General features: G+C 35.1%; 1 protein-coding gene and 1 long non-coding RNA gene across 2 annotated transcripts in view; one reads left to right on the top strand and one right to left on the bottom strand.

The window, feature by feature from the left end:
• LOC119473033 overlaps positions 1-17694 on the top strand; it is an 83695-nt gene that overhangs the window by 44624 nt on the left and 21377 nt on the right. The window lies entirely within an intron of this gene.
• The window catches only part of SLC41A2 (solute carrier family 41 member 2), a 150942-nt gene that overhangs the window by 36747 nt on the left and 96501 nt on the right, over positions 1-17694 (bottom strand). Inside the window, exons 9-10 of the mRNA XM_017540553.2 lie at positions 11854-11985; positions 10505-10653 (exon numbers count right to left, since the gene is read on the bottom strand). Coding sequence (XP_017396042.1) covers positions 10505-10653; positions 11854-11985 — 281 coding nt within the window. The remainder of the gene's footprint in view (positions 1-10504; positions 10654-11853; positions 11986-17694) is intronic.

The raw sequence follows: 17694 nt of genomic DNA on the forward strand, positions 1-17694 counted from the left end.
GGATATTTAGCTTTAAAATTAAAAACTGATATGGTGCTAATATCTATTCTTAAAAACAGCTAAACATTTTCAATTATAGAATCATTCAGGTCAGTGTTTTTGGGGGTGAATGTTCTACGGTCATAAATCAACCCAGATTTTATACTGGCAAATTTCCTGAGTAATTATTTTTATGCTTTTCAATTAAGTGCTTTCACTCAGTTATAAGACTTTTTTGTAGATGATGTGAAAATTACTCTAAATCATATCTGCAATCTCAGCAGAATTCAGAGCACAAGAAGCAATGCCCTAAGCAGAATACTTGAGAAAAGATGGCTCAGCTTCCCTGCGTCTACCTTCATCTTCATCAGCCTTGACAAGATTGAAAAAGCTCTCTTTCCCAGTGCCTCTCCACACAGGAATCGAGCATGCTGTGTGTGCCTCCAATAAGGCAGACAGTCATTTCATCTTCTGTGCATCACTGGCCTGGAGCCCAAGCATACCTAGCTAAAGAATTAATCATAAATATGGATTCAGAAAAGTATCTCCATTGGCGATCTTACAACCTAAGCTATAATAGCATAATCACGCTATGACATAACAAAAATGCAATCACGAGGCTGTTAAAAAATAATCTCAAAAATTCACCTGCTTCAACTTCCTATCTTAAGGTAACCATATTGATCAACTCTGAAAGTTAAAGTAGGTATTTTTACAACTAGGGAAAAATTCTAGGAACTACAGGCCCTCCCTTCACATCTTCTTTATCATTCTCTTTATACTTCTCCTTCAACCCCAGCTGACAGAGAAACCAATTAAGATCTTGACAGAGGCAGAACAGTCACATAGAAAAAATAAACAAATCCTACTTCCAGTTAGAATCTGGTAGAATTAAATCCTGAGGAGGGAGAAGAAATGTGAAGATTAGGTAACCTGTTTAAATCTCCTGGTTGCTTAAGTCTTTCCTTTGAGATGCCATCTGGGAACAGGATTTGAGTTAGCATCATGATTTAAAAAAAAAAAAAAAGACATAACTATATCATTTAATGAGGGCCTACTATGTGCCAAGTATTTAAATATTATAACTACTGTGCAAAAAGGAAGCATTATCATTTTACATGCAAAGAAAATAAGACTCCAAGGAATTGAGTAACTTGCCCAAGGCTAAGCTAATTAACTTGATCAGCTCCTGGGTGGTTATCCTGGGATTCCAATTATAGTCACGTTGTTACTATATGGCTACATTCTTCCCTATCTTCCTTGTCATTATTCCTTATCTAGGTTCCTTATCAGAATCAAGGTAGACTCTTAATGCTGGTTCCAAAGGTTCTGATTGCTCTACTGCCACCCTAAGAGAGTCACTGTCCCAGTAATCTACAGCTACTGATGATATTTTAAAAAAAGACAATAATGATGAAAATAACAACAATTTAAATGAATTATTTCATCCTTATAACAACCCACAAAGTTGGTCTGGTCTTAGCTTCTTTTTACAGGTGGGAAACACAGTGCCTGAGCAGTGATTTTGCCTAAGCTGATGCAGGTGGTTGATGGTGGAAGCCAGAGCCTAAACCCTATAAATTATCTCACACTGCATCAGAGGAATGTGTCAGATCTCTCAAGTTTGTTGGGAGTGGAAAAACAGTTGAAAATCACCATTCTATAGAATAAACTAAACTCTTTATAGTCTGTTCTTTAAGCTCCTTGATGATCTTGCTACAACCTGTAATTTCTAACCTTATTTTTTAGCACTCCTTCTAATCCAAGAAATTTCTTGCTGTTTTCCATAAATACCCTGAGTTTTTCTCATTTACCTAATGCTACCCCTTTTAGCTGAAATGGCATTTTCTATGGATTTCAACAAAGCAAAATTTTATCCACTATAAAACTTCCCTCCCCACATAGAAAATCCTCTCCCACTACTGAACTTCTATAGCCCTTTGTCCTTCTCTCAGAACATTCAGAGATATTTATGTGCTGGAATGGATTCCTACTTGACTTCAGTGGGCATTGATTCCATGTGGATGCTGTGGAATGAATATCCTTCTGGGGCAATATGCCTGGCTGGAAGAAGTTGAAGATCTAATGAAACCAGAGAGAAGAGACAGCTGTAAACCTTTAGAAGTTGCCATCCTAAAAACTATGATCCTCACTAAGAGCAAAACAAAGCATCAAACTTTTTGTTTGTTTGTTTTTCTTTCTTTGAGACAAAGTCTTGCTCTGTTGCCCAGGCTGGAGTGCAGTGGCACAATATTGGCTCACTGCAACCTCTGCCTCCTGGGTTCTAACTGATTCTCCTGCCTCAGCCTCCACAGTAGCTGGAATTACAGGCACGTGTCACCATGCCCAGGTAATTTTGTATTTTGGGTAGAGACAGGGTTTCACCATGTTAGCCAGGCTGGTCTCGAACTCCTGACCTCAGGTGATCAATCCACTTCAGCCTCCCAAACTGCTGGGATTACAGGTGTGAGCCACCGCACCCAGCCCCAAACTTATTCTTGTAAAACACAGTGGTTAGGAATACAGACTTGAGCTAGTCTCCATTTTGCTGTGTAGACTTCAACAAATCACTAAGCTTCTATGCCAACTGCCTCATCTGTAAACAGCAAATGATAACAGAACCTTTCTTACTGGGCTGTTGTGAGGACTCAATCAGTTCATATACATTAAGTGCCTAGAGGAGTACATGGCTCATGATAAATATATTTGCCATTATTGTTTTTGAAACTCATATGTAGATTGAAAAAATGGCTTCAATTGCAAGAAGGGAACTGTTAGAGATCAAAAACTTTCAGAAAAAACAATTTAGGTGAAGCATATAAAATGGCTTATATATAAATCAAGCAGTACCATTTTCCTCGAAAAGTTACAGATCAAGAGAAGATATAACTGAATACTATAAAATAATAAATCAAATGATGGCAGAAATAGGTGACTATACACTTTCTAGATAAAGTACAGAGACAGTAGAAACATGGGAGTCTATCTGGAAACCTGAAGGAAATAGTTTTAGGTCAAACGAATTTAATAACTGATAGCTTCTAACTTAACAGATGAATTTAACATTAGCTATATAAACTTGCAATACAATTGTTTTCAGGAAAACAGTGTTTTATGTATTGCCTGGGTTTTCTGGCTAACCCATAAAAGCCAGTTTAACGTAATATTACTCTAGTAGTAATTATAGATGATTTTAATATTAAGAGACTATTTTAATTACCAGATTTTAATAATAACATCTATTTTACTAGTTATGTACAACAATGGTTTTGCAACACATCATCTGTACTGTAGCAATGGCAACTCATAAAATCATACATCATGAATGCAGGAAGGGATCTGAGTGATAGCTAGGGTCACTGTACTTCCTAGTTTGTCTAGCTTAGTAATGGTTTATGCTTGCCACCTTATTAACAGCTCCCTCTGTTAATTAAGTCATAGAGAGTGTTGTGACTTAGCAAAAGTCATAGAGTTAAGAAGGGACTAGAATTAGAACCCAGAAAGACTTATTCCTAGTCCAGGAGTCTTCTTATTAGACTGCACGGACTCACCAGTAGCAAGAAAATGGTGATGACTATGATGGTCAGGATTTGGGGCACCCTATGGGAGTAAAGCTCACCTTATCCCAGAGGGACTGTCTGGGGTCAAGGGCTGAGGGCTGAGGGATTTAGGGGATCCTTGCTTGTGTATCTAAGACTGGCCTATCTCCTTTCTCATTGTCCCTACTTGTGGCTTCTTGCTCACCACCTCCCTGGTATGGGAAAGGTTATGACGAATATAAAGAATTTTGTTCGGGATGTGTTAAGTGGGAGATATCTCTTCAACATTTAACTGGAGATGTAGAACAGGAGTCCAGACTGGAGATACCAGTCTGGAAGACGGCAATGAAAGGGTGATATGTGAAGCTTAGGGCTGTCATCAGAGAATAGGAAGAGTTCTGCAGTAAAGAACAGGGGCCTAAAGAAAGGTGAGTGGTAAGGAGATGAGAAGGGGCTCAGGGCACTGCACAACCAGCTCTAACACTGAGGGAAAGAAAAAATGAGGCCGATGACAATAAGCATGATAAACTGCAGCTACTATGACTGGAAACTTGCTATGTTCCAGACACTCTACCAAGTATTTTATATATATATATATAAATTCAATAGAACAGGAAGATATATATATATAGAGATATCTATCTATCTATCTATCTATCTATCTATCTATCTATCTATCTATCTATCTATATATCTATATATCTTAGCCCTCATTGCCTCTGATGCAGGGGAAAATAAGGCTAAGAGAAGTTAAGAAACTTGACTACGGACATATAATCAGTAGCAGAGCAGAAATTCAGACACAAATGTGACTCCGAAGATTCTGATCTTTCTACAATGCTCTGCTTACTAGAGGCTTATCTTCCCTTGTCTTTCTTTTGCCCCCTTATATGTAATGTATGGATGACAGACAGTCTGGGTTATATTTTTCTTTTGTGGAAAAAATTTATTACTATGTCTTTGTAGTCAAGATAATAACACTGAATCATGTGAATATGACTTCAGAATGAGGATACTGTCAATGATCCTTTTGGTAAGTATGTAGAGGTCAATGGCCGTATATCTGCTCGAAGCATGTTCTACTAAATGAGCAATGGAACATGTTTGCTCTTAATCTGCACTATTAGTACTGTAGGTATATTCATATTACAAAGACAAAAACAACCAGGAGCTTTATTTATAAAACAAAAATGCTTATTAGGAAATTTACTATTTAATATGCTGATTGTAAGTTTTGTTATGAGGGGCATTTATTTGGGCTTGGGCTTTGCTAAGAACAAGTTTTTTCCTTGAGAATATGAATCTGTTGTGAGATACGAGATTGTGCAATTTTCATACACGTATAAAATTCAAAAACAAGTTTAACCTAAAGTAATGCAAAAGATAACAAGACTTCTGTTTTTAAAACTATATTAATAAGAAGTTTTATAAACATTACTACTTTGCTATAGCAGTTTTATATTTGTTGATATTCAGTTTCTCAGTGGTTAAAACTTATATTGTCGGATCTCCTCCCTCCAAAAAGAATCAATTAAAGCACTTTCAAAGAATGAAAGTCAGGCATAGACACAAAATTTAATTGATTCTGAAGCTAAAGAGGAAGAAGACTGTATTGTTATAAGGAAGTAAGTCTTGGGCTCTTCTCTAGATGTTTCATGCATTCCAGTCTAGGTTCCTATAGCTAAGGGAAGATTCTCAAGGGCAGGGACAACACCTTTTATTTCTCTCGTATAGTGACTAGCACAGTAGTTGCACACTATATGTATTGCGTACTTGACAAAATCCTGATATTTACAATTCTCAACTTCATGTATTGAGAATTTGTTGTCATTCTACCCCTTAAAAGAAACATTTTGTTTCTCCCATGTGAAAACACAGATATAGCCAAGGCAAAGTTTTTCTACAACCAAACTTCCAAAATAAATTTCCCATGGAATCTGGTGCTGTTAGAATTTTAGATTTCTTAATAATCTAAGTTTCTGTAAGAAACAACAATTGCCTAAAATAGAGAATTAAACATTTCATTTAGAAATGGTTTTAATTCATTGTTTACCAATTACATTAACAAATACCTTGCTGGAATTCAATAGAATAGGGCTATTGAATTTAAGGGCTAGGGAAGTCTCATTTTTCTTTTCCCACTGGGATATTTTATAGCAGAAAAAATATTTATATACTCCATATGTATATAATCATCGTAATAAAGAGGAAAACTATAATAGTAAAACAAAAGAGGTTATTGTTGTTTTTAATCAAATGAGTAAAATAGTGGATTATAAGAATGAGATTTGAATAGTAAAAGACTTATTTACATTTGCAATCACCCATCTAATTATGGTCTTTTTTTTCTCCCCCTTCAGTTTTTCTAGGGACAATCTTTTTGCATCTTGTAGGATACGTCATCCAACAAGATGACATGGTTTTGCTTTTGCTTTTTCATAAAGGATGTATATTTAGGATTTCTAACACAAAGGGGAACAACTAGTAGAGGCCTTAAATTAAATAGGGAAACAAACCAAGATGTACTGCTGTTCCTTCTTTGCTTAAGAGACTGTGAGTATGCTTGTTTAATTAATAGTTTTCTTTGTGCTTTCTCAGGTTTATTATGCTGTCAAGGTACTAGTCTTTGAGGAAGGCTGTAGGATGTAAGGCAAACAGACAGCAAACCCTGAAGATGATAGTAAGATTCCCTCCTTTGCATTGTGAAAGGAAGGTCAACAAAACCCATCCTAACTTGGAATCCCATATTATGCTTTTGAGTTCATTAATTAACAGGCTTTGAGTGGTCAATGAAGCAACCAAATAAGTAAATATGATGGCTGGGAAAATCACTTCTTAGAGAGAAAGAACCCAAGAAACATGTCTAAGTTTGTAGAGGAAAGTACGCTCTGCTTCTATGAAATCAAAGCTGTGGGTTCAATGTGCTATTTTGACATAGATAAAAAATTATATTCTAAAACCAACAACTGTGGCCTTAAGCACAGCTGGTAGTCTCATAAATACTGACTGATGGTATAAAAGGTATAATGGATTAAGATGGTTAACAAGGTACCAACCCATCCTTACTGTTGAAGAAAAATAAACTCAAAAAGCAATGTGATTGGTGGTGTGTCAAATATGAATGTCTCTTAGCACATTACTCTGGTCTTGAGATGGTCTAGCTACTCTACTTGCTCTTGGGGACTGGGCAAGAACATGAAGAGGGTATAATCCATCACATTTTCTGACTGTGGATCGATGGCCTAAACATCATATAAGAAAACCACATTTGATAGCTTCCTTCTAATTGTAAGACACATAATAAATACCCCCAAACAATGTAATTTGTGACATATAAGGAGGTTTTCTTAAATTTAAAAAATCATTTCAAAAAACGTAGTGTGTGCCAAGGGCAAAATAAAAAACTAACTCAACCATTCCAACGCCAAAGAATTTCAAATTTGACTTTTTACTTTTCACTTGAAGTAAGAAATACCCATTCAGCTACCAGACCAAAATTAGAGAGATGATATACTCTGAAAAAAAAACAAAATTCTTATACTAACATCTAAAATTTTAAAGTTTTATTTTTAAAACTCCTTATTAAGGAAAACTTCAAACATATACAAAAAGCAGAATAGTATAAATTAACCCTACTCACTCTGAGGAACCATCATCACTCAGCTTCATCTATTACCAATTCATGACCAATTTTACCCCTACGCTTCCACTTCCCCAGAAATCAGTTATTTCATCTCTAAACATTTCAGTAAAACCTTACAATTTTAACTAATCATTGTTAGAAGTTGTGGGGTTCTGTGTTTCATTTTTAATTGCTTTTGTTTTGGATACCTATATCAGTGAAAGAGAGGAAACTGGTGTTTATTGAAGGCAAGGAGAATAAAAATCTAGATTTTTAAAAAATTTTTTCTGTGATTTCTCGTACCTAGATATAGTTATAAAAGTTTCTTTTCCTTAAACTGAAGAAGATGGAGCTGGCAAGATGCAGTCATTCAGTTTTAACAAGCATTAATTGAGCACTAGGGACAGGGCTGGGTGTTGGAGATACAAAAATGAATAAAACAAAGATCCTATCTCGGAAATGGGCAAGACAGACACAATAAATATTATAGATAATGTCGATATAATATGGAAAATGCTTGGATAATGGTATTCACAGGGTACTTTGGGAAATAGAGAATAAGGCAATTCAGAGGAAATCAGATATTCAAGAAAAGCTTCCAGGAAGAAATGATATCTGAGTAAATGCAAAAGTGCTGCAAATTATTGTTATTATGTCATTATAATAAGTGCAATATGAAGTTTCCTTCAAATAGATTTCCTTCATTTAGTGAGCTGGGGAATTAGCAGAGAGGCTCCTCAAAGAGTATTAGTCTGTGAAGTGCACAAAACACCAATAATGAAGAAAAACAGCCGCTATATCATTCCCTGTAGGGAATACGAAAGGGAAAGGCATGGTCTCAACCCTCAAGGAGATAGGAGAAATTCAGCATGCGTTGGAAAGCTGTACTGTAGAATATCCAATCAAATTAGAGAGTTTAGGGATGAGAAGAGTGGCATGAACTGAAGTATTTGAGTAAGATCTTGGACCAAGGTTTTCAATATAAATTTAACGTGGATCAAAAAAAGAAACCAATCCAGTGAAGAATATTAAAAGGTTTAAGTTTTAAGTGGTCAAAGATTCTTTGTCTTTAAGGAGTTATTTCTTCATTCTGTTCGTCTTTGGATTACTGAAGCAAGGTGGGGGAAGGTCAAGATCTTTTACCTAAACCTTAAAGAGGTGTGTGTATGTGTGTGCACGCGCATGTGCGTGTGTGTGCTTATGTGTATGCTAGCATCAGAACATGTAGATTTGATCTGAGAATTTACAACCTGATTCTAAGCTATTCCATTAGAATAATGCATAATGTCAGGCTGCAAATGCAAAGGTCTACTCTGGCAGTTATCTGATTCTTGGGGGAAAAACGAAAAGCAAAGCCCATAAAAATTAAAGTTATAAAAGACACATAAGAAAATCCAATGAACAGTATAGTTTCTAGTTGTCATTCTGAAATCAGTGGCACACCATTTATAATATTATCTTTAATAACAACAACAATAGCGCCAGCTAATACTTATATAGCATCTACTATAAAACGCTTTATGTAAGTAACTCATTGAATCCTCAAAGTAGCTTATCTTACCTCTCCCATTTTACAGAGGGGGAAACAGATACACAGAGAGACTAATAATTACTGTTTTCTCAATTATAGTTATTCTACTTTAGATCTGAGGTTAATATATACTGAAATCTATTTTTAATAAACTAGAAAAATTACTTATATCCTTCATTGACTTAAGTGAAATGCTGCATGATAATATGTTGGCAGAGAACCATAAACATACATGTCAAACAATCCATGAGGCTAAGAGGTAGAGTTGGAAACAGGAATATGCTCCAGCAATGGCTTGTTCATCAACAGACCAAACACCGGTCTCTGAATATTTCCCCTGGGATTGAAGAATGCATCTTTTTCACAACAGTTATATAGAGAACAGCATCAAACATATATGACAATAAATGGCCATTTAATATACAGCAATAAAAGTAGCAATTTGCTATAGGTTTTGTCCCTACTGAAAAGTAGAAAAAGATTACTCCCCGGGTAGAGTTAGTTGCTTTTTCTTTCAAGCTCTGAAAACACTTCATATATAGCTAAACCCAGTACTTACATTATAGTACATAATAATTATTTGTTCATGCAGTGGTCTTCCCTCTATACTATTAAACCTTGAGTACAGAGTCTGAACTTAATCCTCCTGGGATTTAAAAGCCATCCCTACTCTAGTAGCATGAAGGTTTACTGGATGAATAATTATTTGATAGGTGACTTTCAGTAAAATCTAAGGCACTATAAAGCGTAATAGACAAGTTAAAAATGTCAAGTTGTAAGGGCATTGTTATTTTAAGAATAGATGCTAATTTCCCTTATATTTAAGGCCTTTTCGACACCAGCCCTAATCAATGTTCTTAACCTTACCTTGTCTGTTAGACCCTGTATATGAATTATTTTATCTTGCACAAGCCCTGTGCTTTCTCACCTCTGTGTTTTAACTCAGTAATCTCCAAAAAGTTTTCGATTATGCAGCTCTCTCAGTATAAAATATTTGGTATACTTATTTAACATTGTGCTAAAATATATTTATTACTAAGCAAACACAAAAATAGAGGAAAATAGTTATTTTAAACAAATGAAGTTTTAATCTTTTCTTCCTCCACACGGTGCACTGCTTTGTATGTATCCCACTTTGAAAATTACCAATTTAGATCAAAAGAACAAATCTCATAGCATTTTGTGATAATTCAATGAATCAATTAAAGCATTTATAATGCTTCTGGGCACACAGGAAACACTATAGATGCCAACTAATTCCATCACCATCATTAGCATCAATGCAGTTTCTTTTGAATGGAATAATGTATACATATCTACCTTTTAGTCTCATTCCTATATGCCAAACTCCTGGAAAGCCAAATGATAAATGTTATCTCTTCAAAGAATTATTTGAATTGATCTCTTAAGGGATTAGGACTTACCTCACTGTAGAAGGTACCATATCTACAAAGTTTAGCAAGAAGCCATGTCCAGAAAACCAAAATAAAACCGGAACCATTGGTAAAAATTAAAGGTGGGTTTATGGAAAATGATGCAAATGCAAAGAGATGTGATTATTAACCCCATGAGAAAAAGATATACAAAAAAAGTAAAAATAGTCATAGTGAAATTATCTGACTCTGTAATAAAAAATGTTTACATGGACCTAATAATATAAATATTGATGACTAACAAAAAATTGTTTATTGATTTTAAGAAGATAAAATCAATATGAAGATGTTCAGTTGATTTTTAAAATGGCAAAATATGTCACGTGTTTTTAGATTTCCATAGTTGTACTTTTGCAGCAGTCTGAGCATAAAAGAGATTTCAGTAAGTTTTAACTCTTACCTGTAACACAGCAGCAAATAAATACACTACTATGAAGATTATTGTTAAAGAAGTATGACCACTTTTCATCAGATGAATAGTGTAGAGGAAAATTAAATGTCCAGGAATCACTAAAAGCAGCAGAACTTGGGCAGACTTATTATTTACTCCTGTAATGTAAAATGTAAAAGTAATTAAACAAAATTATATTTTGGTTAATAGGTCATAGTTATTAAAATTTGAAAATTACTTTCTAGTTACTATACTTCATACTATCACATGAAATTTGATGGCCAAAAATAAATTTCAAGTCGTTACAATGCATTTCATTCTCTGAAATTTCCACTATATACGTTAATTAAATGAAAGGTGGTTGATAAAAACTTGCTATGAAGAACATCAGTCAGACTTTAATATCTATTATCAAAACAGAGGGAAGACAAAAGAGAAAATGTAAAGTTCTTAAAGTACAAGAATGTTTTAATTTTATTAATTTCTTTAGACTTCTATCACTGATATTAAAAGAGTAACCATTTCTGATCTTCATTCAAAGGTCAATAATCGCCAGGCACAGTGGCTCACACCTGTAATCCCAGAGCTTTAGGAAGCCAAAGTGGGAGGATTACTAGAGGCTAGGAGTTCAAGATCAGCTTGGGCAACATAGTGAGACCTCGTCTCTACAAAAAATAAAAATAAAAATTAGCCAAGGAAGGTGGCATGTGTCGGTAGTCCCAGCTACTCAGAAGGCTGAGGTGGGAGGATGACCTGAGCCCAGGAGTTTGAGGTGCAGTGAGCTGCGATGGTGCTGCTACTCTCCAGCCTGGGCAACAGAGCAAGCCCCATCTCAACAACAAAAAATTTTTAAATCAAAAGTCAATAATCACACTTATTTTCATCAGGGAAAAAAAGTGACAAGAATTTTGAGGTTTCAAATTGTAGTCTCTGTGTTTTGGTAATCATGTGCCTTTGTTTTTCGTAGTCACATAAATAATGCACTGTTCCTTGAAACTGAGGTTGCCTCTTCTCATCTGGTTTGTTTAAGATCAAATGCCTACATTTAAAAAAGCCAAAATAATAATATAGGAAAGATAGTACATCTGCAAAATCACCTGGCAATGATTTTTTTGTCTGTCTTTCATGACAAATAAGCAAGATATCCCAGAAAGAGACATCAAAGAGAAACATTATATAAAGATCCTCAGCAACTGCACAATTGATACACAAGCCTTTTCATTCACTGAGATTAGCTCTCAGAAATAGGAAAGTTGTGCAACTCTCAAAAAATACATATTCAATAAATGTTCCCTGCCTATAATCTTACAGAGCAATAGCCCTTGATCTAAAATATGCAACAATCCACAGGCACATACCTGGACCAAAGAAAGTTCTAAATGGATAGTAACAACCTTTGAGTTCATCAGGCAGTTCTCCTGGAATGCTATGTAAATGGAGGTAGGTAGAAATCCTGCTAGCCTGAATGGCCACCAAATTACCACCAATACCTGAAACACAAGGGAAAACAAAGTAGTAATCCTCATATTTTAAACAAGTTGCATAAATTCAACCAAAAGCAAGCCTCTTCATTTAACATTCTGGGCCAATAAAATGAAATAAAGAGTTCTTCTGAAATGTGGATTAATTTAATGTTGAAGTAGACATTCCAAAGGCATAAAATTATTATATTAGATTAATTCATTATTTTTTCAAACTTGACTGTCTAGTATGAAAACAGACCAGAGCAGGTGATTTTTCTTTTTTTGAGATGGAGTTTCACTCTTGTTACCCAGGCGGCAGTGCAACAGCGCGATCTCGGCTCACTGCAACCTCCACCTCCTGAGTTCAAGCAATTCTTTTACCTCAGCCTCCCAAGTAGCTGGGACTACAGGCACACGCCACCATGCCCAGCTAATTTTTGTATTTTTAGTAGAGACGGGGTTTCACCTTGTTGACCAGGATGGTCTCGATCTCTTGACCTCGTGATCCACCCGCCTCAGCCTCCCAAAGTGCTGGGATTATAGGCGTAAGCCACCTCGCCCAGCCCCAGAGCAGGTAATTTTTAAAAATCATTATCAAAACCAAGATATAAAATGAGGTACTAAGATCCTTCATGTTTATCACCTTAATGACAGGGAAGATAAGCTAGTCTTACACAAATAGACAAGGCTAGAAATTTTTCTTCTCAGCTTACTAAAGAAATTGGTACAGAGTCACTGGAAAAAGTACTCATTTCCCTCTCGTATACTCTGAGGCAGAAGAGTTGATGCCAGGATGTGGAATGAATTCCAAAGAGTGGTAAGCCCAAGGTAAGACAGGATACTCAAACTGTTTCTCCTTTTGCAGAGTATGGGAGAAAAAAGTTGAGTCATAAAACTGAGTAAGAAGAAAACTGAAAATTTCAAATTCTCAACTGCTGAGTGTAGGACTGCCTAAAATTGAGGAAAGTACAAGAGAATCTCAAGCCCCACCCCATGCCTTTCACTAAGAAACATCAGCAACTGTTGGGAGAAGAGCAAGAGCACAGAGAGTTAAGCCTTCCAGGCTGCAGGCATTCAGCCCTCCAGGCTTCGCACTAAGCACAGGGTAGCAAGCTGATTAAGAAAGTTGAGGTTAATGCTGTGCTGAGGGTGATGATGATAACCACAAAAACCAAACCCAGTTCAACTGCTGACTAGATTGACTCAATCCTCCATCCTGATGATCTAGCAGGAGAAAAGAACTCCCATTTCCAAGCATAAATAATATTTATCTCAATCTCCAATGGTCTTGTATGTATAATGTCCAGCATTCAATATAAAAATTTTAAGACAATAAAAAGCAATGAAGAATAGAAACCATTGAAGGAGTTAAGAAGTCATCAGAGCCAGACCCAGACATGAATCAGGTATTGAAAACATCCAACAAGGAATTTTAAATAATTATAATTAACATCTTAAAGGATCTAGTGGAAAAGGTTTATAATATATACATATTAAAAGACAGAGACATAAATCAAAAGTAAAACTATGGAAAAAGATATATCATGCAAACACTAAGGAAAAGAAAGCTAAAGTGACTATATATCGGGGGAAAAAAAGGCATTCTAACACAGAATATTACCAAGGATAAACATGGACATCGAATAAGGTTTAAGAAGGTGAAGTGTGCTGAGTGCGGTGGCTCACGCCTGTAATCCCACCACTTTGCGAGGCCAAGACGGGTGGATCACGAGGTCCAGGAGATCAAGACCATCCTGGCCAACATGGTGAAACCCCGTTTCTACTAACAAAAAATACAAAAATTAGCTGGGTGTGGTGGTGCGTGCCTGTAATCCCAGCTACTAGAGAAGCTGAGGCAGGAGAATCACTTGAACCCAGGAGGCGGAGGTTGCAGTGAGCCGAGATCGCACCACTGCACTCCAGCCTGGTGACAGAGCGAGATTCCATCTCAAAAAAATAAAAACAAAAAAAATAAGGCCAAGTCTTCAAAATACATCAAGCAAAAATGGATAAATCTGAGAGAAAAACTAGACGTCTGTTTTTATACAAAAACTTCACCAATCTCTCATTATTTGGGTACCCATATAGTAAGTCCTCATTTAATGTCATTGATAGGTCCTTGGGAACAGACTATAAGCGAAATGACATACAGCAAGTCCTAGAATACCATCATTCAATGTCGTTATATTACAACACTGATGAGAAAAAAAGTTGGTTTTGTTATATATTGTTTCACTTAAAGCCACAGGTTTAACAACCTATTAATGATGTTAAGTCAGGACTTACTATATCTTAAAAATCAACAACGATATAGAAGACTTTAATAATACTATCAGCCAATTTAATGTAAATTACATTGATGGAACATACAACCCAACAGCAGCAGAATACTTTCACTCATTCCCCCATGGAACATTAATGAAGGTACACCATATTACAAGCCATAAGACAAGTCTCAATAAATTAGAAATGATTGGAACATGTGAAGTATGCTCTCTTTCCATAACGGAAAAATAAGACATCTGAGGGTTCCCTCAAATATCTGGAAAGCAAACAATACATTTCTAAATAACCCATAGTTCAAAGAATAAAACACAAGGAAATTAGGAAAGTATTTTGCATTTACTACAAATGAAAACACAACATATTGAGATATGTGGGAGGCACATAAGGTGGTACTTAGCAATTCATAGAATTATTTCTATTAGGAAAGAAGAAAGCTTTCCTATCAATGATCTAAGGTCCACATCTTAAGAACCAAGAAGAAAAAAAAACTACACCAAAAGAAAGCATAAGGAGTAATATAAGAACAGAAATCTATGAACTAGAGAATAAAAATAGAGAAAAATAAGTGAAACAAAAAGGTGGTTCTTTGAATAAAGAGAAGACACAAATTTCAAGACCAAGAATGAAAGAGAAGTCATCCCGACAGACAGCGCATGCATTAAAAGGATAATATAGGAATATAATAAACTTTTAAAATACTAAACAATTAGCAAATCAAATCCAACAAAATATTAAATGTATCATAACCAAATTTCATTTATCCTAGGAATGCAAGACTGATTTAATAGCTGGAAAGAAACAAATGCAATTTGGCATATTAACAAATGAATGTAGGAAAAATAATATAATTGTATGAATAAATGCAGAATAATTTATAAAATTTTATATTTATGATTAAGAACTCTTAGCAAACCAGGAATCAAGTAGGACTTCTTTAACTTGATAAACACACACACACACAACCTGAGCTATGACAAAGGAGAAACTGCAGATCAATAAATGGTGCTATAGACTTTTAATAAGTAGTGCTAACATAATTAATATCCCAAAAACCTATGCAATTTGATCCCCACTCTCATATCATGCACAAAAATAAATCCCACGTCAACTAAAGACATCATTCAAAAGAAAAACTTATTAAGTTTTACAAGATGATACAGAATGGACGAAAAGGACTTTAACAAAATAGAGAAATTACATACTATAAAGGAAAAAGTTGACAAATCTGACTACAGTGTAATTAAAACCTTCTGTTCATCAAAAGACACTGCAGAGAAAGTGGAAAGACAAGCCACAGAGTGGGAGAATTTTTTTTCAATGCATACAGTTGTCAAAGGACAACTATCCAGAATATATAAAGAACTCCTAATGTTGAGAGAATCAGTAATTACAGAAATGCAAATAAAAGTCAAATATGTATCATTTCACAGTCATGATATTGGCAAAAACCTTTAGCCTAAATACATCAACTATTTATAACGACGTGGAGCAATGAGAACTCTTACACAAAGCCAGCAAGAGTGTCAATTGTTATAATCCCTTTTGAAAACATTTTGGCATTGTGTAATAAAGTTGTTGAGGCCAAGTGCAGTGGCTCACACCTATAATCTCAGCACTTTGGGAAGCTGAGGCAGGAAGATTACTTGAGCACAGGAGTTTGAGACCAGCCTGGGCAATACAGTGAGACCTTGTCTCTACTAAAAATAAAAAAATTAACTGGGCATGGTGGTGCACACCTGTAGTTGCAGCTACTCAGAAGGCTGAGGCAGGAAGGATGCCTTGAGCCCAAGAGACTGAGTAAGTCATGGTCATGCCACTGCACTCCAGTCTGGGTGACAGAGTAAGATCCTGTCATATGTAAGTAAGTAAGTAAATAAATAAATAAAGTTGTTGATAGGCATACCCTACAATCTAGCAATTCCACTCTTAGATAAATACTCAAAGAAATGCCTACATAGGTATGACAGGTGGAAGAATGGGCTCTGAAAGAAGTATGAAATCAAGAGAACTTGGCAACTTAAATTTATGAAGGACTCCATTTAAATGACAGTGAATACACTGGTGAGGAAGATTTCTGAACAAGAATTAAAGAACAATTGCAACAGGATGTCGGAACCAGGTGCGGAAAGTTGAAAGCTTTGATAATATCAGAGAGAATTAGAAGGCAGCAATTTGCTAGCCAGGTCTATTACCTACTGTTGATCCAAGTTACCTGGAACCAAAATAGATTTCCCTCCAAAAAAACTGTGATGAAACTAACTTGTTTTTGTTTTGTCTTTATAATAGGATTACCTGGCCTGTGCTAAATTTTTGCTTAGTAATTTAGGATGTAATGTTTAGGATCCAGTTTCTTACTATGAAAAACTCAGCCCTAGCAGCCTCCAAATTTAACCTTGTGTATACATAAGTATTATACTCAGAAATATAGATTGATTTTGTTCAAAGGTATTTAGGTCAACATTACCTATATGTCACCTATATATCGCCTAATACCTAGTGAAGTTTTGGCATTCACTGTATTCTAATAATGCTAATTTGTTATTGTGGAATAAGAATTTAACATTTTTTAATTGCAGAAAAAATGTAAGTACAGAAACAGGAAAAGCATGAGCTTTCCCCCTTCTGAGAGGTTGATCAATTTTTGTGCCAATTCACAAAAAATAAAGCAATTTAAACATTATAGTTTTAAGGCTGAAATGATAATGTCTTGATCTTAAACAAAATGTAGCTTCATGATTTCTTCATCACATCTCATTTAGTAAATAAAAAATTCATTAAAGCAAATGCTTAAGATAATTTAAAATGCAGTTCATCATAAAAATGTTTAAAATATGTATCCCAGGGAGTTCTGAAAAAATTTCTAAAGGAAAATAAATTTCTTTTAAAATGTGTTTAAAAGTTATATGGCCTAGATAGAATAATTAAGGCACATAAATGCAGAGCTGTGTTCTCTGTAACATTCTGACTGTGGCTCAAATCATGTGGGTTTGAAAACTGCCTCAGTCACTTACTATGTCTTCACTAATATTTAACTTCCTGGAGCTTCCATTTTCTAATCTGAAAATAAGGATAATATCTACCTCATAAGGATGTTGAGAGAATTAAGTAAAATAATGCATATGAATTTCATGTATGTGAAAGATGCTTAGCACAGTTTCTGAACATGGCAAAGGCTTAAAAAATGTTGACTATTATTATTATCAATAACAATAAATTTATGTAAATAATGTGATTCAGACTTGGCATTTTCTTAATTGTAGGTCCTAACATTTTCTGGAAAATTCATTGGTCAGAGATGTCCAGGAACTGTGTTGCTTTTCAATTCACAAACTATTTTGTATTAAATATATATATATATCTATCTATCTATCTATCTATCTATTTATTTATAATTTTAGAGACAGGGTCTTGTTCTGTCTCACAGGCTGAAGTGCAGTTATGCCATTATGA

The sequence above is a fragment of the Cebus imitator genome, unplaced genomic scaffold (assembly GCF_001604975.1).
Source record: "Cebus imitator isolate Cc_AM_T3 unplaced genomic scaffold, Cebus_imitator-1.0 Scaffold8, whole genome shotgun sequence".
NCBI lineage: Eukaryota > Metazoa > Chordata > Mammalia > Primates > Cebidae > Cebus > Cebus imitator.